This window comes from Erythrolamprus reginae, chromosome Z (genome assembly GCF_031021105.1).
Source record: "Erythrolamprus reginae isolate rEryReg1 chromosome Z, rEryReg1.hap1, whole genome shotgun sequence".
Classification (NCBI taxonomy): Eukaryota; Metazoa; Chordata; class Lepidosauria; order Squamata; family Dipsadidae; genus Erythrolamprus; species Erythrolamprus reginae.
Window position 1 is genome coordinate 100,478,686 of NC_091963.1, and position 27,440 is coordinate 100,506,125.

Consider the following 27,440-nt stretch of genomic DNA (forward strand, 5'->3'; position numbering starts at 1 on the left):
TTGAATTTACTTTGACACATGACAGGTTTTAACCAATGTGATTTTAAAACTGAGTCAATTACTTTGATTCCAAGCTGTGATCTTTCAGATGCTATACCTTAAACATGAGTTCATACTCAAGTCACAATATAGATATTTATCTTAACCAACTGCCTGGCAATCTTATGGTTTAAATATCAATAAACCCAGGAGATTATATATATATTTTAAAATAAGGGATCATGTAATACAGGAGCTGATAGGGAAGAAGTCTATTACCATAGTTGGCAAAAATGAGATAGACTAATTGAAATTATGATACTGCTCTCTGAAAAGAGAGAGCCAGTCAAATACATTTCAGGAAATACAGAATCAAAATCAAGTAAATGGAGTTGAGTATAAATGAGAGTCCTTTTATTTCAATTATGTAAACAAAAATACATCTTAGTTATGAATAGGATTTGGGTCCACATCTCTGTATAAACTATTTTAAAATATTAATTACATGATTACCTCATTCTTAAAACATCAGGAATACAATCAAGAAATAGTTACGGTAATTTATAGATAAAACCTGGAAATACACATATAAGGTAGAATCAAGTATCATACCAGCAGCTCATACACTTAGAATTTCTTGCACCTGGAGCCCATTGCTTAATTCTCAATACCTGTTGCTGACTGGGGGCTCTGCAAAGCACAGGGGGGAGGAGGAGTTTCCTCTTCCTGTTTTGGTAGCAGAAACTATTTTGTTAAATCAAGCAGAATAATGTATGCCCCACACACAACCATACACAGCAATCAAGAAAGTTAAGAAATACTGTTAATTCATTTAAATCAAAATACTTCATTACACATTATATAATCAACTTAATGGGTTTGCATCTTGATATGGAAAGGATTTCACCTTTCACGCTGTTTTCATAAATTTGGTCATCGTTCAAACCCAGCCTTTATTTTGGGAAATTAAATAAAATTGCTAATTTTAAAACTTCTGAGGCTAATTTGGCTGCTTTGAAAGTAAACGTTTGAAGGCGCCAGGGATTTGAGGCTATTTTTTCTATTGGCAGTAGAGATGGTACTGTAAATGCTCAGTCTAGGTAGCTTGCTTTTTAGTTTAAATGAAAGATAGGCTCTACCACTTGCTTTTCATCATGGATGTGTTGGGGGAGCAAAGAAGAGAACACATGAAGAGATTTCTACTGTTACATTGCTCCTATTCTGCTTGTAAATTCCACCTGCATTGCATTTCATTTTGCCTAAATTACAGCCAGATCATTTCTAGCTGGGAATCAGGTGGTTTTGAATGAGATTCTCTACCTGGAAGGCACTTGGTTGAAGAAAGCCCTTTTAAGAGCACTTGGAGATACTAGGAGATTGGGCTAGTCAATAGGAAGAGAAAGGGAAAAGAAAGGAGTAGAGATAGCAATCCTTTTTCATTGAAAAGCTAATTTGAAAAGAGCAATAACTCATCTTGGGCAGAGGCAGATAATCCTACTTAGGAAATTAACAATATTTAAGAATGACTCAGAAGCAAGCAGGAAGCTAGCTAGCTAAGCAACATTCGATTGCCATTTTGTGCCCCAGCTCATAGAAATGGTAAGTGTTTCCTTCACATACTTAAAACAAAAGCAGGCATACTGAAGCAATTAACTCTATGATCATTGCTTTATTCTTAGGCTGTGTGCAGTTATAACTATTTAAGTCCCGACCTGTCCAGCAGTGTCAAGTTTACCATTATATACCTTTAAATGGTCCAAAATAGCAATCTCCTCCCTTATTTTAAGATGCTGGAAGTGCTCTCCATCAACATAAAATAAAACATGTTTCTTTTGGCACAAGAAGAAACAAAGCCCTGTTAACTACACCTCAGCAGAGGGCTGTACAAGCAACAAAAGGCAACTACAAGTCTAAGCTGGCCAGATTAATGCTAGCTGCTCAAAAAAACACATTATATATTGGCCTGAGCTTTGGACTCCAATGCTTGCAATAGGAGTAGCATGTGACAACTATTAAGGCGAATCTGAGCCAAGCTGAATATTCAAAGAAAGGGTATAGGGAACATATCCTGAAGTGGTACAGTGGTTAGAGTACAGCCCCTTTAGCTGACTACTAGCTGCAGTTCAGCAGTTCAAATCTCACCAGCTCAAGGTTGACTCAACATTCCATCCTTCTGAGGTGGGTAAAATGTGGACCCAGATTGTGGATTCAGCAATAGGCTGAGTCTGTAAACTCCTTAGAGAGGGCTTTAAAAGCACTATGAAGCAGTATAGGTCTAAGTGCTATTGCTATTTATTTGTATCCCACCTTTATTATTTTTACAAAAGAGGAGACAGAGTGAAAGTGTGCACTGAAGGGATGGAGTACCTTACAGGGAAATAATTTCCAAGCTCTCATCACTCTCTTATAGAAAATCTCTTCCCCCCCAAATATATCTCCCATTTATAAATTAAGATTTGGTATTTGTAAAATTCAAAATTCTATTTATTCTGATACAAACTTTTGGTTCCTTCTGTTGCAGTTTCAATTATTAGCTCTGCAATAATTTTATATATCTGTGGAATTCATTAATAAAAGCCACTTTGGTACACAATGGATCATATAATAATTTAAAATCATAATAAGCTTAACAGAGAAAGCATTTCAATTTTTTAATTCATTAACAACATCTAAATGTGTGTCATATAGATCAATACTTTCATATCCCTTCCTCCATAAGACTCAAGGCACTAAGATTGAAGGCATCAATTGCTGGTGGAAGGATGCTTAGTAACAGAGTAAAATTAATTTTCAGCTACCCAGAGAATGAAACCTGTCCGATCCTTGATGAAGTTAGGCTCTGATTGGTTGATTTTGGTTTTCACTGAGATGCTGCATTTTCGCCCATGCATGCTGCACTGGACAGGGTTTGGTGATGTTACTTGCAGACGACGGTTTTCACTGTAGATAAAAAGAGACCATGAAATAAAAAGGATTAATTCTTGAGAGAAGATGGTTAAAGTAGGTGCCCCAACTGCCAGGCTGTGGTTCATTACTGGGCCTTGAGCTGTTCGGGGACCCAGATTGTGAGATGAGCGAGCACACACATGCATAATAATAATAATAATAATAATAATAATAATAATAATAATAATAATAATAATAATAATAATAATAGAAACATAGAAGTCTGACGGCAGCAAAAAAGACCTCATGGTCCATCTAGTCTGCCCTTATACTATTTTCTGCATTTTATCTTAGGATAGATATATGTTTATCCCAGGCATGTTTAAATTCAGTTACTGTGGATTTATCTACCACGTCTGCTGGAAGTTTGTTCCAAGGATCTACTACTCTTTCAGTAAAATAATATTTTCTCATGTTGCTTTTGATCTTTCCCCCAACTAACTTCAGATTGTGAATAATTTATTAGATTTGTATGCCGTCCTTCTCCGAGGACTCGGAGCGGCTCACAACAACAATACACCATATACAAATCTAATGTTAAAAAACAATTTAAAACCCTTATTATAAAAAGAAAACAATCACACAACCTAACAGACCAGACATAAAATCATAATAGCTTGGGGTATATCAATTTCCCCATGCCTGGTGACATAGGTGGGTCTTCAGGAGCTTTCGAAAGGCAAAGAGGGTGGGGGCAGTCCTAATCCCTGGGGGAAGTTGGTTCCAGAGGGCTGGGGCCACCACAGAGAAGGCTCTTCCCCTGGATCCCGCCAGACGGCATTGTTTAGTCGACGGGACCCGGAGAAGGCTGACTCTGTGGGATCTAATCGGTCGCTGGGATTTGTGCCGTAGAAGATGGTCCCGAAGATATTCTGGTCCGATGCCATGTAGGGCTTATAGGTCAAATGGTAGCTGGGCAACCCACTTCTTTCGCCAATGGAGCTGCGCATGTGCACCTGCTCACGACTCAGGTGGAATTAGCTTTTCTCCCCGTATCCCTGGTCCTTAAAGCCAGAAGTTTGGGAAACTCTGGATGAAAGGATGTATTGTAGAGGGAAAAAGGAGACAACAAATCTACACTTGGGAAGTTTGCAAAGGATACCACTGCAATTTCTTAATTACTAATAAATATAAACTATCTTCAACCTGAGATGCATGCTTGGGAGGCTATAACTAACAGGCAGAGATTACAGATTAGCAGCAAATGAAGAAAAAAGAGAATTACTTTAGGTCTGGCACCTTGGGTTGTTGGCCAACTATAGCTTAAGCATTTCTTAGTTTGAGATCAGAAAAATCATAGGCAGAAAACCCATGCAGAAAGACCCTTGACGTATCATCACCTCCAATAATTATAATTACAATACTCCTCCACCGTGGCCCTGCTCTCAGTTTTATGAAGTAGGCTTGCATACAAATCCATTACTGCAATGAAGTTATAAATGAGGAGAGCCACTTTTTTTAAAAAAATGTTCAGAATTGTGTTGCATTGTAGAAGTTACACACAGGTATCAACCATTTCATGCATGTCATTAGTGAGGAAATACACTTTCCTCATTGTACATTTTCGTCTGCTCACGTGATCATGCTAAAATTGTGCACTTTCTAATCCAGGACCAGGCAGCCAATAGTTATCAAGGTGTCTGTCAAACTTTGGCCTAATATGACTTGAATTCTTTTAGAATGGGGCCCTGCCAAACTGCTAAGCAAAGCACCAACCTCTAGAAACATCTTGACAGTGAAAACATTAGGTATTTTGTCAAAAACAATTCATCTATCTGTTGTGGTTCAGCCTGGGACCCCTCCGGGAATGGCTGATTTGCTGTCGGTGTCCGGCTCAGAGGCTGAGGACCAGGAGGGGCAGACTGATGAAGAAGCTGAATCCCAGGCTGAAGATGAAGGACAGCCAGAGTTCCACCAGGGGGAGCTCTCCCCAGCAAGCAGCCTGGATTCCCTGGGGGAAGATGCTAGTGACTTCATAGATATGCGACAGAGGAGAGCTAACGAGAGAAGAACGCAATTGGCCAGATATTTCCAGCATTAGGGGTCGCAGCTGGGTTTGGGTGTGGTGCTTGGGAAAGGATAAAAGGCGGCCCCACCCTTCCTGGCTTGTGGAGTTTTATCTTGGAGATTCGTGAGACCTGTTTGTGAACTTTGGTGGCTACAATCCTGGTTTGTGCCTTGGACTCTTGAAACCTTGGGGGGGTGTGCCAGCAAGAAGCTTTTGGAATTGACTGGACATCAGGACCCTGTTGTAAAGTATTGTAACCTGTCTGCTGTGAAGACAGGTTTTCCTTTGTGCTTATTTTTTCCTGCTATAAATTACTTTTGGATTTTACCAGAGTGTCTGGCTATTTTTCAGTGGGTGTGGAGGTCTGGGAAAACCCAGACAGAACACTATCCAGACAAAAATAACTAAGAGAAGCTGAAATGTGAAAATCCATTTGGAAAGAAGGGTGAGATTCATTGGTAGGAATTAGTTTAATCAAAATAACTGTTCTGTGATTGGTTGTCTCCATGGTGTAGCTTTTGAGGGCACCGGGAATAATGCCAGTGGCAGACATTTGGTGAGGACTAGTGTGGGGTGAACCGAACTTGCAAAAGTTCAGGTTTGTGCCGAACTTTGCAGTGTTCGGCATGTCGTACACAAACCCGAACTTTAAAAAAAGTTTGGGGCTGGCATTCGGCATTTGCTCGAACACCGCGAAGCACCACCGCCCGGGAGGAGAGTGGGGAATCCCATGATGGGATTCTGGGGGCGGGGCTTTGATGTCACGGAGACTCCTTCCTGGCCGGCCGAAACGGGGAGGAAGGAGTCTCCGTGATGTCAAAGCCCCGCCCCCGGAATCCCATCGTGGGATTCCCCACCTCCTTTTGCTTGCAGCACCGCTGAGGCATCCTTTTCCATAAAAATAAAAGGAAGAAAAAGGAGGTGGGGAATTCCCCACCTCCTTGTTTATTTTTACAGAAAAGGACGCCACAGCGGCGCTGCTGCTGTTCGGGTTCGGGGAACTCACCCGAACTTCACGGCAAAGTTTGTCCGAACTTGCCGAACCCCATCATGTGCTCTCAAAATTCAATTACATGTGGTCTTCACTTAATGGTCACTCACTCAACAGCTGTCCAAATTTTGTTCAATGTGTCACATGATGTCACGGTGCCCATTGCCATTGTTAATTGAGAGCAAAAGAATAAGATGTTTGCTCTTCTACATATCAAAAGCAATACCACTGCACTGAAGGCCTGGGATAGGGAATTGTGGTTGTGCTATGAAAAAACTTACAAAATTCCCTTGAAATGTTTACCAGGAGGAGGAAGTGATTTCTAAATACAATGACTCCTTTGCCTGATCCTTTTTCCTTTGCAGAGCAGAAAGACTTACAATCCTAGGTTTAGAAAGCTTAGAATTACATTGCCTTAAACACGATCTAAGCATAGCCCATAAAATCATATGCTACAACGTTCTTCCTGTCAATGACTAACTACTTCAGCTTCAACCACAACAGCACATGAGCACACAAGAGATACAAACCTAATGTAAACTGCTCCAAACTCAAGACTGCAGGAAATACAACTTTAGTAACAGAGTATTTGATGCATGGCACTCACTACCAGACTCTGTAGTATGATCTCCTAGCCCTCAAAACTTTACACTTAGACTATCCACTGTTGACCTCTCCCGATTCCTAAGAGGTCAGTAAGGGGTGTGAATAAGTGTACCAGCGTGCCTTCCGTCCCCTGTCCTAATGTTTCTCTTTTATTAGTATCATGTATATAAATATTATTATATCTAATGTTTTTTCTTATTTTTTCTTTTACTTGTATCATGTATGTAAATATTATTATATCTTTACATACCTCCAACCAATATGCACTTAGCAAAACAAACAAATAAATATAAATAAATAAATAAATAAAGAGTGGAGAGGATTTCAAGGAAGGGATTTCAAGCTGTTTGCTCTTCTACACAGGAAAGAATGTGATTTACACTGGGAGAGGGAATGATAAAGGAGAGATTGCCCATAGACATCACTTGCCTTTTTTCTCTCTCTAAGTCTCATAGACTGGAGAAATTGGAGAAAGACTTCCACCTGTTTGCATAATATGCCCATGATTCCCCATCACAGGCTGTCAGCAAAATTGCATTGTTTTTGATGTAATTCAAGACAGGAAGCAGGCATTCAAGCATTCCAAATGGCAACAGAATGCTAACAAAAGAATGGCAACAAAAGCTAAACAAAACAAACAAAATAAAGAATGGCAACAAAGGTGTGAAACTGAGTCTTGTCCTTTTTCCAGCAAGAATGTTAAATGATTTCCTACTTAGTGACCGCTTAGCTTAGTTGATGGTGCCATAACCTATACCTGCTTTCTTAAGTACTCTGGGTAAAATGAACTGTAAGTCTCCTTTAAAGAAAAGACAACAGATCAGATGATTAAATATCAACAACTTTTAAAAGTTCTTCTATAATTTCTTGAAAAAGAGGAATTACATTCAGGGAAAATCGATACATTCCCACTTTTCCATTTTTAAAATTAGCATTTCACCTTAATTTTAATTACCAAAATCAATTATTAATTATTAATTAATTTTGGTAAGGACAGCCTAGAAATTTAATTAATTAATTGATTAACTAGGCCGCCCTTCTCTGAAGACTCAGGACAGCTTACAACACAGGAATAAATATAAAAACACAGCATGGTAGTAATCGAAGTTAAAATGGACCAATTAAAAATCTAAAATCCACTAGACATACTAAAAGAACAACCCTAAAAACCCATGCCTAAACAGCCCCAATCCTGCTGGCAAATATGTGTCTTCAACAACTTCCAGAAGGCCAGGAGGGTAGGGGCAATGCAAACCTCTAGGGGCAGTTGATTCCAAAGGGCTGGGGCCACTACAGGAAAGGCTCTTCCCTTAGGGTCCACACACTGGGATAAAATTAAAATAGATAATTAATCAAAAAGCAGGAAATGTAAGAGCCATTTTTTCCATGTTTTGCAGAAATGTTATATACTCAACAATTTTGGAAGATAATTCAGTGCAGGGTCTATCCATATTTTTTTTCCTGCTAAGCAGGGCTTAACAGAAAAAGTAGTTACCTTCCTACAAAATATATATAGGTCTGTGAAGCAAAGATCATAGAATAGTTGCTGTTTCACGTAACAATTAAGTTGCCAATCCCAGTTGAGATTGCTAAACATGGACTGCCTCAACAGTGGTACCTCTACTTAAGATTACTAATGTACAGTATTACTCTTGTGTTTTTCATCAAAATTATACCGTAATTCTTTCCTTCCTGCTTTAATTCTTTCCCCTAATATACCTGGTGTTTTTTTCCCCATTTTAATTTCTATTCAAAATCCTAGGTAGAAAAGTTCATTAAATTCCATAGGCCCAGTTCTGACTAAATTGCATTGTGCTCTTAATATTAAATATCTGATTGTGGTAACAGATGTACCAAATGATAGCAACATTCAAAAGGAGTTTAAAAAGCTGAAGAAGTAAGAGGGCCTGAAGGAGGAACTAGTGAGGAAACTAAAAATAGCAATAGCACTTAGACTTATCAGAATATACAGCTTCATAGTGCTTTAGTTTACAGCCCTCTCTAAGTGGTTTAGAGCAGTGTTTCCCAACCTTGGCAACTGCTGGCTGGGGAATTCTGGGAATTGAAGTCCAGATATCTCCAAGCCGCCAAGGTTGGGAAACACTGGTTTAGAGAATCATAATATTGCCCCTAGTAATCTGGATCCTTATTTTACCAACTTCGGAAGGATGAGAGGCAAAGTCAACTTTGAGCTGGTGAGAATCAAATGGACAAACTGCTAGCAGTTCATAATCAGGTGAAGTAACCTACAGTACTGCATTCTAACCATTGTGCCAGCATGGCTCATAAAGCCAAAATGGTAGTAGGTAGGAGCACTTGAAGATGCGACTCCTAAAATGGAAGATCCCAGGTATGGTATTAGAGTTCTTTGTCTGGAAGAGTGAAGTGTTACGAACAGCTAAGATACTGTGTAAAACCCTCAAACTCTGGCAGAGAAGTGAAAATTGAGGAAGACGTGTAATGTAAAACAACAAAGTCATTCCTTGTCCCCGTTTAATATTTCTTTAGTTACACCACACTAAGCTGCATCAAAAATCCCTACTTAATCTGCTATTTTTGCAGGGCATTAGCAGATTTAGATGCAGTAAATGCACCTTAGTGTCACAACAGATCACTGGTGCTTAGAGAGACAATATAATGTAAATCACTGAGAGTGAGGTCAGGATAACAGAGCACTCTGTCCTCTCAAAAAAAAAATGCAAACAATTTTGCAGATTCATTTGCAGACAGCCACTTGTCCACAAACAACTTAATAACCTCTTGCCTTGCAAGAGTTCAGAAATGAATCATCCAATCTGCATAAAGAGAAGTTAGCTTTCTGTCTATCACTATTGCTCCGTCTCGGGTCCGTCTTGTCCCCCTGTTTATAAAAACAAGTGGTGAAAGTTATTTTACTATCCTTGAAGTAAGGACGAAAAATAACCTTATGCTTTTCTACTTTATGCTACTTCCAATTTAAAAACATCTCTTAAAGCCTGTAATATCCATGGCATGGTCACAATTTGCAAAAAAGGGAAAAAGAAATGTAGCAACAAATAAGCATAACCCCAAAGGATTTCAACAACTTTTGAAACATTGCTTCATCCTTGATGATGGAAATGGATGTTTCCAAAATGAAATTCATGCCTAGACAGAGCAAGTACAGATTCTCTTCCCTGATGTAGTGCTTTTCAATCAAACTATTGTTTTCATCACCCCCAGCCATCCCTTTAAAAGATTATGGTTTACATTTTCATTAATTATCTTCAACACTACACATTGCCAATACTATGATCAGAAATTTGCTTTTGCTTCTTGACACACTGAAATTATAGCAACAAGCAACGCAGATGACTGAGAGTACTGTATGCTCTCATGATGGGAGGGAAAGGTAAGATATCCAAACTGGCTTGTTCTGGTACTACTTCTGACATCTGTTTGTTACTAGACAAATCAATTCTAATTCTGGAGACTTAAATTACACTACACTTGCTTCATATTTTAGTTGTAACAGGCCAATCTGCTCTACCTGGAAATAAGACACCACTATAAGAAGCAGGTTGATCATTTGGGGATGCTCACTGCTCCCAACTTCTCAGCTTTAAATTCCCCCTGCCTTTAACCATCACATTACCTGCACTTGTAATCTCCTGCCTGCAAAACTGCAGTACAGTGTTCCCTCGATTTTTGCAGGTTCGAACTTCGCGAAAAGTCTATACCACAGTTTTTCAAAAATATTAATTAAAAAATACTTCATGGGTTTTTTCCTGCCCGATGACGTCATATGTCATCGCCAAACTTTTGTCCGCCTTTAATAAATATTTTTTTAAATAAACTTTAATAAATAACCCTGGTGAGTAATAATTTAAATGGTTGCTAAGGGAATGAGAAATTGCAGTTTAGGGGTTTAAAGTGTTAAGGGAAGGCTTGTGATACTAAATAGTATATTTACTTCCGCATCTCTACTTCACGGAAATTCGACTTTCACGGGCGGTTCCCGCGAAAATCGAGGGAACACTGTACCACAACATATAGCCATGAAACTTCCTTGGAGGATTGGTCATTTTGAAAATGCCCATTCTATTTCTGTGTATCTACAATGGTTTGCAAACAGTTTCATTTTATGCAAACCTGCAAGGATCTTCTTAAGAGTTTTCCACCCGCAATGATAAATTGATAGATTTTTTTACTACAGTAAAAAATTAAATGTGTTAATTGTTACGATTATTATTTTGTGCTTTGTCTATAAGCTCTCAAGAACTGTGTGGTATTTAAAATAAACAGGTGCATTTGTTGTATGCATATAAACCTCATTGACTGTAATAGAGTAGCACATAGTAGATTTGTCTCATTTAAATTGTATCACAGACTTTGATATAACATTTGCATAAAAACAATTGAAAAAAATAAAATTTATTTGAAAATGGAATATCCCCCAGCAATTTGCTTGGTTTGTATTATTTTTTTCCCTTGGAACATTGTTTAACATACATTACAAGCATTTTGGCATTGGAATATTATGCATGTAACTGTACAGGGACACTTGTATTACAATCTGCACACGTATGACACCACCCTGAAATATAATCTTAATATATGGTTTGGGACTGTAAAACAAGCTAATTAAGATGTGGTTGGCTATTATTTAGTTCAGTATTCTATGGCATTATCATGAGTATAATTAGTCTTGAATAATCCAAATAAAATGGAAGAAACCGGACAAGATAGAGATGGTTACAACTGGAAAAAAGAGGTCACCCACACAGCTCTGATGAAACAGCGCGAGAAAAGGAAACATATAGGAAGAAAGTAAGGCTGAGAAAATGGTGGTGAACGTTGGAGAGAGAAAAAACATTGTTCAAAACACTACAGCTTTCAGTCTCAGTCGCCATAGTAACCTTGATTTTAGCATTCAATCTGATACATCATCATTTCTAGCCAACCAGAAGATGAAAACAACATGCACGTTCTTTTTAGGCTTGTAGGGAAGGAAGCTAGAAGGCCTGTTTGGTGCTTTTTCAGCAGATGCCTGTTTACAATCACAGCCACATATTTATTATTAAATATGCATTTTTACTATCCGACGACATTCCAAGCAACTTGTTTATCCACACAATTGTGCATGCACATCTCTGTATGTTTCAAATCCTGGAGCATCCAAACCTGCTTACTGACAGGATGTGCAACAGGAAACAGAGAAGCAAGAGGTAATTATTAATAGAAGACTAGAGGGTTTTCTGCTTTATTCTCCTGCACTGCGCAGAGTCCTTGTTGCTGGGTGAAGTAGGTGTATTGATGTTTATGAATCAGCCTACCTCCCCGATGGCACGAGGAGCCCCCTCCTGCAGGCACGCGAGCCGTTGACCAGCTCAGCTCCACTGTGTTTGCGGGCCTCCCGCCAGCCAGTGGATTTTCAGGTCAGACATGTGCATGCTTTCTCCTCACTTTCTGTGGCTGCTGCCTTCCCAGGTCTCTGGAGATTCCACACCAGCGCTGTTTGAGCACGCAACGCTTCTCCCCGCTTCCAGCTCTGTTTTGGGGAAAGGAGACTTTCTCCCCCCTCCCAGCTCTGGTTAGGGTTGGGAGCCCTTCCTCCTTCCCATCGCTGTTTTGGGATGTGAGGCCAAAACACGGCATGGTTGCAGTTGCATGCCTAGGGGTCGTGCGCGCATTTGCCGAGGGCAGGATGTGCAGGAAGGGCATTGCATTATGGGTGTGGGCACTCGCACATGTGCGGCAGTACGCACGCACACATTTTCAGCACTCCAGAAGTTTCCCATTGAAAGCCCTATCCTATCAGTTATGAAAATGAAGCACCTGTCTGACAAATCTAGCAGCCATGTTTGTCCAGCTGTATACCTGTTTTAAGTTTTAAAAACTACATCTAGGTGCATTTCAAAAAAAAAATTCACTCTATTCTCTGCTTTCATCAAGACTGCTTTTCTTTTATCTAGGCTAGTATTAGCCAACTATTTATTTTATTTTATTTTATTTTATTTATTTTATTTTATTTTATTTTACTTATTTTATTTTATTTTATTTTATTTATTTTACTTTATTTTATTTTACTTTACTTTACTTTATTTTATTTTAGTTAGTCCAATACATAATACACATTGAAGAGAATAGATATTTAGTAATATAACTAAAGAAACGAATAGGAGAAAAGATATAAAAGTATAGGTGAACAAATTTGAAAGGAAGAAAAGATAAAGGAGATAAAGGAGAGACAATTGGACAGGGGCCGGAAGGCACACTGGTGCACTTATGCACACTCCTTACTGACCTCTAAGGAACCTGGAGAGGTCAATCGTGAATAGTCTAAGGGAAAAATGTTGGGGGTTAGGGGTTGACACTACTGAGTCTGGTAATGAGTTCCACGCTTCGACAACTCGGTTGCTGAAATCATATTTTTTACAGTCAAGTTTGGAGCGGTTAATATTAAGTTTGAATCTGTTGCGTGCTCTTGTGTTGTTGCGGTTGAAGCTGAAGTAGTCATTGACAGGTAGAACGTTGCAGCATATGATCTTGTGGGCAATACTTAGATCGTGTTTTAGGCATTGTAGTTCTAAGCTTTCAAGACCAAGGATTGATAGTCTGATTTTGCAGGGTATTCTGTTTCAAGTGGAGGAGTGAAGGGCTCTTCTGGTGAAGTATCTTTGGACATTTTCAAGGGTGTTGATATCCGAGATGTGGTATGGGTTCAAGACAGATGAGCTGTATTCAAGGATGGGTCTGGCAAAGGTTTTGTAGGCTCTGGTGAGTAGTGTGAGATTGCCAGAGCAGAGCCTGGCCTTCCTTCTTTACCAACCTCTCCACTTTGAATCTCAACCCATAGCAGATATAGTAAGAGCAATGCAAGAATAGAAAGGTTTCTTCTCTCCCCCCAAACAGAGATACTTCCATCCTGTCAAAGCACAATCTGTTGGATTCTATGTGTGACTTAATATTTTACTTGCCTGATTCATTCACAAATGAAAAAAAAAGCTCAGTGTTAGTATTAATAATGTTGCATCAAGATTTACACAATGGCAGCTAAATGACTGAAACATAATTCCAATTCCAACCTTACTAATGATATGAGCTTAAGTACATTTTGATCTCTTACCAGTATCACTTACCATATGGGGGTGGATGTATTCACCAATCTATAGAAGTGTTCTAAAAAGCCCTACATAGCACAGGACCAGATTATCTCCGAGACCGCCTTCTGCCGCACAAATCCCAGTGACCGGCAAGGTCCCACAGAGTTGGTCTCCTTAGGGTCCTGTCGACCAAACAATGTCGGCTGGCAGGACCCAGGCGAAGAGCTTTCTCTGTGGGGGCCCCGGCCCTCTGGAATCAGCTCCGTCCGGAGATTCGCACTGCCCCCACCCTCCTCGACTTCCGGAAGAGGTTAAAAACTCATCTTTGCCACCAGGCCTGGGGTTCCTTAGATCTTCCCCCTGACCAATAAATGCTTTAGTTTGATTATTGAATGAATGACATTAATGCTTTTTTTCTTTTTAATTAGAATTTTAAAGACTGTTTTTTAATGTATTAATTGGATTGCTATTATTCTTGTTTTTCTGTACATGCTGTGAGCCGCCCTGAGTCCTCGGAAAGAGGCAGCATACAAATCCAAACAAACAAACAAACAAATAAGTAAATAAAGCAACTTTCCTCAAGTTGAGGCCCTCCAAATCTGCCACAGAGTCACCCTGGTTATCCTTAGCAAACACTGATTATTATAAAGGTTCAGGGAATTCAATGTTCTAACATAAATGTTAATCTGTCCTTATTTTTTCTGACCTCTTATTTCATTTGAATTCTTTACAAGTTGCCAACATTCTAATTTTCACACTCCCCAGGGGGATTAATCAAAAGTCAACATCCAAAGGACAGAATACTAGGCTGTAAAAAGAAGCTACATGAATGAATTCAGAAAAAGAATCAAATCAAGCAATGGGAATTCGAAGCTGATGAAAAATGTAACACCCAGGCGACCTGAACTATGAAGGGACATTCTTACAGAATCACAGAGTGTCAAAGGGGAAAAAAGTATGGAAAAGGAAATCTATACTGTATTCTGTTACTTGCAGGGAGAAAGCAAACCAAGATAAACAATATAAACGGAAAGGACAACTCATACTCTGAACATTATAATCTTGAAGTTGTTGTGGTTAGCTCTGGCCCAGCTCCTGCCCCAAGGAATGTGCAGGTGGATGTGGGGGAAACATCCACATGCCGCAGGCCTGTTTTGCTCCCGATGGAATCTGCCGATAAAGTCTCCTCTGACCAAGGAAGCGTGAGTGATAGGGAAGAGGGGAGTTTGGCAGACAGCCCAGGAGGAGATCAATTATCAGGATCATCCTTGGATTCTGAACAAGAATTAATGACACATCCATGCATGCATAGAATGATGCATAGGAGAGAACAACTGAAGGATTATTACAAGAGAAAATGAGGCCACCTGTGGTTGGGTAGGGCTGCTGTAATTAGTGGTACAGATAAAAAGAACAGCATGCTGGTTTAGCCTTATGGCAGTTTATCTGATTCATTGTTTCATCAAGATTGTGGTTTTTGTGCTGTTGAAGATTGTGTGTGGACTCTCTGGACTTTATAATTGGACTCAATTTCCCAGTTATTGGGTGAGCAATTGGATTGCATTTAACCTGTGCCTTGTGTGTACCAGAAAACCCCTTTGACATTTAAAAAGGGAGCTGTTTCTGTTTTTCTGTTTATAAAAACGTTTGGGTTTTCCTTTTATCGTGTGGTGTGTGTCTTCCTGGACTAATTACCCTGTAATTACGGGCGGTTGAAACATGCTGGCAGAACAGAAGTTATGTAAAAATAAAATAATTTCTGGAGGAATAGCTAAAAGCTTCTTTTGCTGTAAAAATTCCGTAACAGTTATGTTAAACGAATTCTATATCATAGTCTACTTGAAATTTGCTATTTAGCAATAACAAAGTTTTCTTTCATATTTTTGTGATGGAAAGAATAAGTGTGATCCCTTTTGGGGAAGTGTACAATACCTATCAGAAGGAGCACATTTGAAAGTTTCTGGCTACACCTTTCCATTATACCCAGATGATTCACTATAACTATGACTAGCCAGCTGGGAGCGAATATGATTTTTTTTTCAATACACTCACCAGATAATTTTCCCATCCTGAGGGGGAAATCATACAAAACATCAAAAATAATATGCGAAAGGAGCTGGGAAAAAATAATAAATACCACGTGGCAGGAACTGTAGCCTATGCTTCTAGGAAATAAACCAAACAATGCCCCACTATAGAGTTTTATTGTTGATTTGAGAGACAATGTGCTATATCCACATTATCACTAGCTTATCTTCATAAATGCTTTCCACATTTTCAGTCCATTTTTGCAAGGTAATTTCTGCCGAGTAGTTAATTTTGCTCTGAAGGCCACAAATGAGTCTGCTTTGTACTGTATGTGGGAGAGGAGAGGAAGTAGATTAAAAAGGCTCTACTTTTAGAAGCAAGAAACTGGACTAAAGGGTGCCATGAATCTCATCACTCAAATTTATCTGGCTTGTCTATGTAACTATTGATAAAAATATTTGTGTATACTGTACTATTTAGGCATATTTGTGTATTAAATGTTTTAGGCTACATGGAAATGATCTTCATTTTGGTGAGTGTAGCAAGAATCAATAACAATAATAACAACAGAGTTGGAAGGGATCTTAGAGGTCTTCTAGTCCAACCCCCTGCTTAGGCAGGAAACCCTACATTACTTTAGACAGACAGTTATCCAACATCTTCTTAAAAACTTCCAGTGTTGGGGCATTCACAACTTCTAGAGGCAAGCTGTTCCACCAACTAATTCTTCTAACTGTCAGGAAATTTCTCCTTAGTTCTAAGTTGCTTCTCTCCTTGATTAGTTTCCACCCATTGCTTCTTGTTCTATCCTCAGATGCTTTGGAGAATAGATTGACTCCTTCTTCTTTGTGGCAACCCCTACCACAATAACGCTATCACGTCTCCCCTGATCCTTCTTTTTATTAAACTATTTTATTAAACTGTTTTAGCCTCCAGTCCCCTAATCATCTTTGTGGCTCTTCTCTGCACTTTTTCTAGAGTCCCAACATCCTTTTTGCATCGTGGCAACCAAAACTGAATGCAGTATTCCAAGTGTGGCCTTACCAAGGCCTTATAAAGTGGTATTAACACTTCACGTGATCTTGATTCTATCCCTCTGTTAAGGCAGCCTAGAGCTGTGTTGGCTTTTTTGGCAGCTGCTGCACATTGCTGGCTCATATTTAAATGGTTGTCCACTAGGACTCCAAGATCACAGTTACTACTATTGAGCAATGTACCACATATACTGTCCTTGCCCATTGTTCAAGTTTGTCAAGATCTTTCTGTACTTTGCGCCATAGTTCCCTCTAAGCTGAGCAGTGAGCAATCGCTCACTTAAAAATCATCATCAACTCAGAGTTTTCCAAACCTGCCCAGAAGCCGAGAGGGAAAGAGTGAGAGGGAAGGAGAGAGGAAGAGAGGAAGAGAGAGAAACAGATAGAAAAAAGAGAGGAAGTAAAAGAGAAAGAAAAAGAATGGGAGTAAGGAATAGAGAAAGAAAATCAAAATCTAGTTTGAAACTAGCTCAACTATTTAAGTGGCATTTTGATATTGATAGAGTTGCCCTATTATGAGCTCACTGTTATAGACACACAGTATTTATTTATTTATTTATTTATTTATTTATGTGCCGCCCAGTCCCAAAGGGACTGCCGCTCAGACACTATACTTTTCCGCCCACCCCCCAAAAAAATTAGAGGGAACACTGCTTTGCGCCTATCTTCTGGAGTGTTGGCAAATTTGATAAGCTCCCCATCTATCCCCTCATCTAAGTCATTGATGAAGTTGTTGAAGGGCACTGGACCTAAAACAGCCTTGAGGTACACCACTGCATACATCCCTCCATATAGATATACAATGGTACCTCGTGATAGGAACCCCTCATGATACGAACCCCTCGTGATATGAACCCGGGGTTCGGAAATTTTTTGCCTCTTCTTACGAACTTTTTTTGGCTTACAAACCCACTGCAGATCGCAAAATGGCGCTCCGCTGGGCGCCGCCGCCCGCCTGTCCGCCGCCCTTCTTAAACAGCTGGGGGGCTTCTCGGCATAACGTGGCCTCCAGGAAGGACGTCTTCGTGACGTCAAAGCTCCACCCATGGAATTCCCTATTGGGATTCCCACCTCCTTTCCAGCCTCCAGATCGGCCGAAAACACCGCCACTGATCGTAAAAACGGCGCTCCGCTGGGCGCCAGCACCCGGCTGTAACCTTCTGAAACAGCCGGGCGCTTCTCGGGTTCGGCGTTCAGGAGAATGCCGAGAAGCCCCCCGGCTGTTTCAGAAGGTGACAGCCGGGGTGGCGGCGCTTCTTGGCAGCCTCCTGAACCCGAACCCAAAAAGTTCGGGTTCAGGAGAACGCCGAGAAGCCCCCTGGCTGTTTTAAAAGGTGACAGCCGGGCGGTGGCACCCAGCGGAGCGCCATTTTGCGATTTTTCCCCCTTTGCACGCATTAATCGCTTTTACATTGTTTCCCATGGGAAACAATGTTTTGTCTTACGAACTTTTTGCCTTACGAACCTACTTCCAGAACCAATTAAGTTCGTAAGACGAGGTATTACTGTAGTTCTATTGAGCACTACATGTTGAGTGCAGTTGGTTAGCCAGTTTTGAATCCATATGAATCAATGGGTTTGGTCTACTTGCTTTTGATAAACTCTGCAATTGAAGCTAGTTGAGATGCCGCCATAAAGATTTTGGAGTCCAACTAAAGTACCATTTCTCAAATTTGCCTAACCTCTTTAAAAAAACAACAACCCTATAATCTTTAGCCTATACATTTTGGAATGAAGAAGTGTGACTCCAAATGCATTTTAGCAAATGTCAAATTCTGAACCAACATCTGTGAAATAAAACTACGTGCCCTTTTTGCTTCAGCTGCCATGCTGAGACTCCCTTGTGAATAGGCATGAGCTTGTGAAAGGGCAATTTATTGCCATCAAAGATTATCTCTCTTAAGGCAATGACTTGGTTTAGTGATTGCATTTTCATATTTGCCCAATGAAAACTTTGAATTCAGAAATTAGTTTTAAAACGAAGAAGAAAAATCTGCATAACCCTGTAGTATATCCTGTAGAATAAATGTTGGTTTATTCTACAACTAGTACAGATTATAATCTAGTCTAAGGTGAGAAAAACATCTTCATTAAAAGATATCCCAGACGGCGAAGATTTTTGTACTGACTTAGCTTACTAAAATAATAGATTAAAAGGATAGCTAATAAATAGCTTAAAAATTTAAAAATTCTTAAAATCACATTAGGAACCGCACTAATTTAAACCACACCATCTTTCGCACATAAACACTCTAGAATAAATGTCCAGAGATACTTTACTAGTCCTCCACTTGCAACAGAATACCCTACGCAACTAGACTTACAATCCTAGGTTTAGAAAGTTTAGAACTACGTTGCCTTAAACATGATCTAAGTTTAGCCCATAAAATTATTTGCTACAACGTACTTCCTGTCAACAGCTACTTCAGCTTCACCCACAACAACACATGAGCACACAACAGATACAAACTTAAAGTAAACAGCTCTAAACTCGACTGCAGGAAATATGACTTGAGTAATCGAGTAGATGATGCATGGAACTCACTAGCAGACTCTGTAGTATCATCACCTAACCCTCAAAACTTAAAACCCCCCAAAACTTTACCCTTAGACTATCCACTGTTGACCTCTTCCAATTCCTAAGAGGTCAGTAAGGGGCGTGCATAAGTGTATCGGCATGCCTTCCATCCCCTGTCCTAATGTTTCTCTTTTATTAGTATAATGTATATAAATATGGCAAAATCACACTTGGCCAATAAAGAATTCTATTCTATTCTGTTCTGTTCTATTCTGGTTGTTTGTCTATAACTTTTCATAGTATATGGATAATTGAACAAACTTCGCTACACTGCATTCTTGATTAAATTATCTTTCCATTGAATACATAATTTTATGGTACTTCTCCAAAAAACAGTGGTGTTATTAGACATCTAAATCTCAAAATACACGTTTCCCAAAAGTTTTCCACAATTTTGGTCAATATGTAAGATCTGGACTAAACCATTACTGATGCCATCATATCAATGGAACATAACTTAGCTATGATGTATATTCTCAGTTACTTGGATGGATTTACTCTTCTGGAATTTATTTTGGAAGCAAAGAAACCACTCTGCGTTCACCCACCTCTGAAACTAAATTAAAAAAAAACAAATAATATTTGCAGTTATTGAGAGGGAAAAAATCCTTGTTTGTTCTATGAGTAAGCATATACTAACAAGAGAAGCAGGATCAGAGGAATTGAGACCATTATGAGTAAGTGATACTAGAAGGTTTCTGTAACCAGCCCAAAGATCTACAGTGAATCCTAAGTGCAAATTTTGATTATAATCACCAGTAGGTTTTAGTAAAATATTTAATTCATAATAGTAGGATAACAAACTATGAGTCTTCAGAGAGGGGCAGCATACAAATCTAATATTATTATCAATGCTGACCTAAGACAATATACTTGATTTTTATAATTATTATTAAATGGTTCTTAACAGTAGTTGCTATCCAGTAAACATTTTGGGGAAGAATAGAGATTTTGGATAATAAAATATGCTTTCAAGATGACTAATGGAGAAAAAAGCATAATGTTGCCATATGACTTAACTTTCAAAGGGCAGAGATAATGGTAGGATATACAATAATTGGCTAATAGTAATGGAAATATCCAAGGTAATTCCTAGAAATAAAACCATATTTTAGGAACATTAAGAAAACACATAATTTTAATATTTTAAAGGCGTGTACAAGAAAATAATTATTATTTTGAATCTGGGAAGATTCCAAATTATATTTTTAAGGCTGTTTTAAACATAATATATTCAATACACTGGTGAGTGACAGGGAAACTTTGATTAAAACTGGGAATGTTTTTATCTTTATAAACCGAAGAAAAAAACAGTGTCTTGAATGAAGCAATAGACATCTTTCCCCCCTAAACAGCCGCTCCCAAGAAAGAAGCAAAGTCATTTTTAAAGGATTTTACTACAGATTCCAGCAAGATAGCCATTTCCCAATTTAGATACACCATTCCATCAGAATAAATTTCCCAGCTGGAATGGGCCCCAAGATGGGGTGGAAAAGCCAGTTGCTGTATTGCATTTAAAATACCTCAAAGAAGGTTGAGATAATAGACATCTGCTGTTGTCCAACTCAGGCAGAACAGCTGAAAAATACAGTATGATATTGTTCTCCGAGATTAACATTACTTGGTGGTTTATTTATTAAGCACCAGCAAAAGGATAACACTTGGAGTGAAAAAAAGAAAAAGTAATGGTAGAACGTTTAGTTCTATCAATCTGGCCTGGTTTAATATTTTTTGTATTCCCCTATGATGGCTACTGCAAGATTCAAATATGCTTTATTTTAATTTTACACTGTATTTGAAATCCTATGTCTAAAGTACAAAGGACAATTTTGCTGTCTCTTTTCAATATTGCTTCATATTATCATTTGCTCGTTTGTTTTTGCACCTTTGATTTCTGGTGATTGCCTGAACAAGTCCCTGCAGTTTTCTTGGTAAATTTTTGAGCAATAGTTTGTCATTGCCTTCTTCCTAGGACAAAGAGAAAATGACTGGCCTGAGATCACCCTCTTGAACTAGGTCTCGGTCTTCCTGTTATAAATCATGACAAGTTCAGAATGCAGATGTCTGAATTCCTCATGTAGCAAGATAATAGAACAGGATAATTAGCAGGAAAAATTTGGATATGGATAACATAAACTACTGTGAGACTATGACAATATATCAATTCAAGGATAAAGATAAAAGTTACATCCTTTTCTGCCTCTAAGGGGGGAGGCTGTTTTCACCTTCAGAAAGGCTTTCAAGCCTGGGGAGTGCCATTGCGTGCCAGGAGTGGCACATGTGTGTGTTGTGTGTTATATATGTTGTGAGCCGCCCCGAGTCCTCGGAGAGGGGCGGCATACAAATCCAACAAACAAACACACAAACAAACAATATATATTGTCTGCTGGGGAGAGGGAAAATGAAAACACAAAAATAGAAGATTTAACAATGTATACCAATTAATTTATAGATATTTTATTTACTCATAAAGGCTATCAACCTGTTTAGCATATTGCAAGTTACAATGCATGCCTTATTTGAACAGCAATCCACAAAACCATATTTTGCAAAGTGAAAATACCAGAACAAAAACATGTAACTTCCTGTAATGTACATATTTTTCTTTGTAGCAATAATTATTGCAATGGGGGGGGGGGAGCTGTCCTACTTTATAAGCACCATAATTCTATGACTTAGTAGCATATTCAACTCAAGAGGCTGAAGCAGAATTCCACACAATGAATCTGTTCAAATTCGAATTTATCTAAATATAGTAGTAATTTCTACTTGCAATGAAAGGCACCAAGTTATACTTACTGAATCTATTCTTCAAAGTATAATCTAGATCTGTTTGATATAGCTAATTTAACAACTCCCCCTATATTTTTCCTCCAGTCCAGTACCATGTATATAAGACTTTATAACTGTTATCAGAAAATAGATGCACAGGCCAGAAATATATTTAAAAGGGAGATTAGAGCAGCAAAAAGAAGCTACTCTGAAAAGCTAAAGAATCATATCTCAACAAATGAACCAGCAAACATGTGGAAAACTCTTAAAAACATCATTGGCTATGGCAAACATCCTTCCCATGCTGAAGGAAATCAATAACTGGCAGATGACTTGAACATGTTTTACTGCAAATTTGAAATGGAACTACAGCCACTTATCTACACAACCCCCATCTCAGATACACCAACAATAGCCAAGCCTCTTACAACTGACCCCTTACTACTGGGTTCACAAACCTATTGCAAGACCTATTTCACAGACAAAAGCAAGGAAAAGCACCTGGGCCACACAAGATAACTCCTTCTTACTTAAAAGTCTGTGGTGGCCATGACTCCCATCTCCAATAAATCGCTAGAGATGTGCTATGTGCCTTCTTGATTCAGATGCTCTGTCATCCCAGTGTCGAAAAAGCCTACCAACTGAAAGACTATAAACCAGTTGCTCTAACATCTGTAGTTATGAAAACCTTTGAAAGGCTAGTGCTGTCCCACTTCAAAATCATCACAGATCCACTGTTATACCCCCTACAATTTGCATACTGAGCAAATGGATCAACAGATGATGCTGTTAATATGGCTCTGTACTACATCATATACATCATACATCATACATATATACATCATACATATGCTGTAATGTCCTGCCTGTCGGCGACTACTTCAGCTACAACCGCAACAACACAAGAGCACACAACAGATTTAAACTTAATATTAACCGTTCCAAACTTGACTGTAAAAAATATGACTTCAGTAACTGAGATGTCGAAGCGTGGAACTCATTACTGGACTCCATAGTGTCATCCCCAAACCCCCAACACTTTACCCTTAGATTATCTATGGTTAACCTATCCAGATTCCTAAGAGGTCAGTAAGGGGCGAGTACAAGTACATTAGAGCAGTGTTTCCCAACCGGTGTGCCGCGGCACACTCGTGTGCCGCGAGACACGGTCAGGTGTGCTGCAAAGAAAAAAGCTCAGCTTCTGGTCTCGCAACTTTTTGCGAAGATCAAAAAGTTGTGAGACCGGAACCTGAGCTTCATTATTTGTGCCTTCCAAGTTTTCCGGCAGCTGCAGCGCCCCACCCGGCTGGAGCTTTCCTGGCAACGGCAGCAGGTGAGCTTTGGGGCCTGGTGGGAGGGCGGCGGCAGCGGGAGGGCGGCGCGCAGCAGGAGAGTGATAGCGGCGGCAGCAGTAGTGGGCAGTAGCCGTGTGGCGGCGCCAGGGTGGTCAGCTGTGAGGCGGAGCTCCGGAACTGAGGCTCTGACCGGCGGCGGCTGGACATGTTGCTGTAGCCGTGCGGCAGCAGCGGCAGCAGGCAGTAGCTGTGGGGAGGAGCCAGGGTGGTCAGCTGTGAGGCGGAGCTCCGGAACAGAGGCACCAACGGCGGCGGCTGGACATGCTGGAATTGCGTGGCTGGCACTTGCCTGCTGGCTGGGCTGGAGGCTCCAGCCCCACGTCCATGCCCAGCGCAACGCCAGCATATACGGCGTCTAGCAACATGTCTAGCCGCCGCCGTCGGTGCCTCGGTTCCGGAGCTCCGCCTCACAGCTGATCACCCTGCTGCCGCTGCTGAGAGAAAAAGAGAGGGAGAGAGGGGGGGAGAGAAAGAGATAGCAAGAGAGGGAGAGATAGAGAGAGGGAGAGAGGGGGTTAGCAAGAGAGGGACAGAGAGAAAGAGAGAGGGGGGATAGCAACAGAGGGAGAGAGAGAAAGAGAGAGGGAGAGAGGGGGGAGAGAAAGAGATAGCAAGAGAGGGAGAGAGAAAGAGAGGGAAAGGGGGAGAGAAAGAGATAGCAAGAGAGGGAGAGAGAGAAAGAGAGAGGGAGAGATGGGGGAGAGATAGAGATAGCAAGAGAGGGAGAGAAAGAGAGAGGGAGGGAGAGAGGGGGGAGAGAAAGAGAGAGAGATAGCAAGAGAGGGAGAGTAAGAGAGAGGGAGAGAGGGGAGACAGAAAGAGAGAGAAAGAGATAGTAAGAGAAGGAGAGAGAGGGGGGAGAGAAAGAGAGAAAGCAAAAAAAAAAGAGAAAGAGAGATAGCAAGAGAGAGAAAGAGATAGGGAATGAGAGGGGGGAGAGAGAAAGACAGCAAGAGAGAGAGAGAAAGCAAGAGAGAGAGAGAAAGAGGGGGGAAGGAGGGTGAGGGAAAGACATTGAGGGAGGGAAGGAGGGAGAGAGAAGGAGGGCAAAAAAGAGAGGAAGGAAGGGAGAAACAAAGACAGATGGAGAGAAAGGGGGAAAGAAATAGGAAGGAAGGGAGAGAGAGAAAGAAAGAGGGAGAGAGAGAAATAGAGCGAAAGGGAGGAAGAGATATTTTTTGTCCAAACTCCCCCCCCCCGCTCAATGTTCCCCAGGATTTTGTAAATGTGAATAATGTGCCACGGCTCAAAAAAGGTTGGGAAACACTGCACTAGAGTACCTTCCGTCCCCTGTCCTATTACTCTCCTATATCTCCTATACCTTTCTTCTATTCCTATATCTCTTCGTCTATTCTTTCATTGATATGTTCTATTACTATATCTTCTTTTCTATTCTTTCATAGATATATTTTACTATGAGTATCTCCTCTATAACCTTCATCATGTATTTTACTATGTATATATATATATGTATATGTATGTGTATGTGTATGTGTATATATATATATACTCACTAAAACTCTCATTGTGTATTGGACAAAATAAATAAATAAAAATAAAGTAAATAAAATAAACATCTTGAATCTCCAAAGACCTATGCAAGGGTCCTCTTTGTAGACTTTAGTTTAGCATTCAATATCATCATTCTAGACACTCTTCTAACTAAGCTGAACCAGCCAGCAGTACCTGAACTGAACAATTGTAAGTGGATTATAAGCTTCCTAACAGACAGGAAGCAGCAGGTGCAGCTAAGCAGAATCACACCAGATATTTGTACAATTAGCACCTCCCCCCCCCCCAAGGCTGTGTGCTCCCTCCATTTCTCTTCTCTCTCTCGATACCAATGACTGCATTTCTAACAATCCATCTGTTAAACATCGAAATTTGTAGATGACACAGCAGTGATTGGTCTCATTCGAGACAATAATGAATCCACATACGGGAAGTTGAACAACTAGCCTCATGGTGCGACAGGAACAATTTGGAATTGAACATGCAACCATACAAATGGCGGTAGACTTTAGGAGAAACCCTCCCATACGTCCACTTCTTATAATACAAGACAACACAGTATCAAATTTCATTTCAAAATTCAAATTCTATGTTCTAGCATATTGCAAGATCTAAAATGGACGCCTAACATCAAAAACATCATCAAAGAAGCACAACAAAGAATGTTCTTTCTGCGCCAACTCGGAAAGCTCGAACTGCCCAAGGAGCTGATGATACAGTTCTACAGAGGAATCATTGAGTCTGTCATCTGCACCTCTATAACTGTCTGATTGGTTCTGCAACCCAACAGGACCGACACAGACGTCAGAGGATAATTAGAATTGCAGAAAAGACAATTGTTACCAACCTGCCTTCCAATGAGGACCTGTATACTGCACGGGTCAAAAAGAGGGCGGGGAAAATATTTACAGACCCCTCGCATCTTGGACATAAACTGTTTCAACTCCTCCCTTCAAAACTACGCTATAGAGCACCGCACACCAGAACAGCTGGGCAGTCATTAGTGTTAGTATTGTAGAGAAAAATGAAAATTTCTCTATCAACAGATACTTTGTGTCCAGACCAGGTGTGTGTGTGTGTGTATGAGAGAGAGAGAGAGAGAGAGAGAGAAGGAAGAAAGGAAGAAAGGAAGAGAAAGAAAGGAAGGAAGGAAGGAAGGAAGGGAGAGAAAGAGGAGGGAGGGAGGTAATATCAGAGGAGGGAAGAAGGAAGGAAGGTGAAAAGAGGAGGAAGGAACATAAAGTCAGGGGAAGGGAAGGAAGGAAGGAAAAATCAGGAGGGGGGATGGAAGGCAGAAAGGAATAAGGGTGTGAAGAGGGTTCATGTAACTGGTTGGAACTATTTGATGTCAGATTGGCCATGACCACCCAGGTTTTGTGGCTCTCTGTGTTTTGTTTTCCGTGGGAAATGGGTCCAAATGGCCCTTTGAGTGTTTAAGGTTGCTGACTCCTGACCTAAACTAAAAACAATAAAAAAAGAACCCCCAGCCCCTAAATGATTTAATGTACCCCCTGTATCATTTTTATTACCCCCATGATATTAACCATTCAATAGTTAAGATATCTAAGACTTCTAACTCCTTTCCTGGCATATTCCTTATAGCAGAGGTAGCAGAATAAAATCCACTTATATCAACCAGTAGGGGAAAAAAGACAGAGAGACAAGAAAGAAAGAAAGAAAGAAAGAAAGAAAGAAAGAGAGAGACAAGAAAGAAAGAAAGAAAGAAAGAAAGAAAGAAAGACAGACAGACAGACAGAGGGGGGGAGGGAAGAAGGGAGAGGGAGAGAGACAAGAAAGAAAAAGAGAACAAGAGAAAGAGGGAGAAATAGAAAGAAAAATAAAGAAGAAGTAAGTAAGGGAGAGGAGAGAGAGGGAGGGAGAGAGAGGAAGAAGAGGAAGGAAGCACCACAAACCCTGCCGCTAGATGTGGCCTCAGAATGCATTTTGAAATAGCACAGCAATTTAGAGCCGGAAGATTCAATTCAATTCAATTCATTAGATTTGTATGCCGCCCCTCTCCGAGGACTCGGAGCGGCAGATATCTCAAAGGTCATCTAGTCCAACCCAGTGCTACAGCAGGAAACTTTACATTGTTTGAATTATTTGGGTGTCTCTAGCAGAGAGGAAAATTGCCAGAAAGAGGAAGGAGTTTAGTAGGACAAGGCTGCCATGCAGAGGAAGGCAGAGATAGTCCTTGACTAATGACCAGAATTGAGCCCAAAATTTTGTTTGCTAAGCAAGAACGTTGTTAAGTGAGTTTCACCACATTTTATTTAATCCATGACATTTCTTGTCTCTGACAGTCATGTGCAAGCTAGGTGCACGTGTAATGTTCTAATGTACAGATGTTATGGTTGAACGTGTGGCAGAAAGTGGATTCTGGGTGTGTTTTCCCAATGCAGAAAGTGAGGTTGAATGTGTAGTTTTAGAAGAGCTCTCTGAGTATGTATGTGTGTGTGCTTGTGTGTACATATACATACAGTATATATAATAGATAATATATCTTTTTGTGTGTCCATGTGTAAAATGTATGTACACATATGGCATATTACGTGGGATTAAATAAT

General features: G+C 40.0%; 1 protein-coding gene across 2 annotated transcripts in view; it reads right to left on the bottom strand.

Moving 5' to 3' along the window:
• Positions 1-371: 371 nt before the first annotated feature.
• The window catches only part of MYO1D (myosin ID), a 170,940-nt gene continuing 143,871 nt past the window's right edge, over positions 372-27,440 (bottom strand). The window contains exons 22-23 of one of the 2 annotated variants that reach the window (XR_011556871.1): positions 2,122-2,919; positions 372-1,653 (exon numbers count right to left, since the gene is read on the bottom strand). Coding sequence is in view for 1 of the 2 variants with exons in the window: in XM_070727987.1 (XP_070584088.1) it covers positions 2,763-2,919 (157 nt within the window). In the remaining variant the exon portion in view is untranslated. Of the gene's footprint in view, positions 2,920-27,440 lie in introns of both variants that reach the window. The other variant, XM_070727987.1, reaches the window with a different exon arrangement.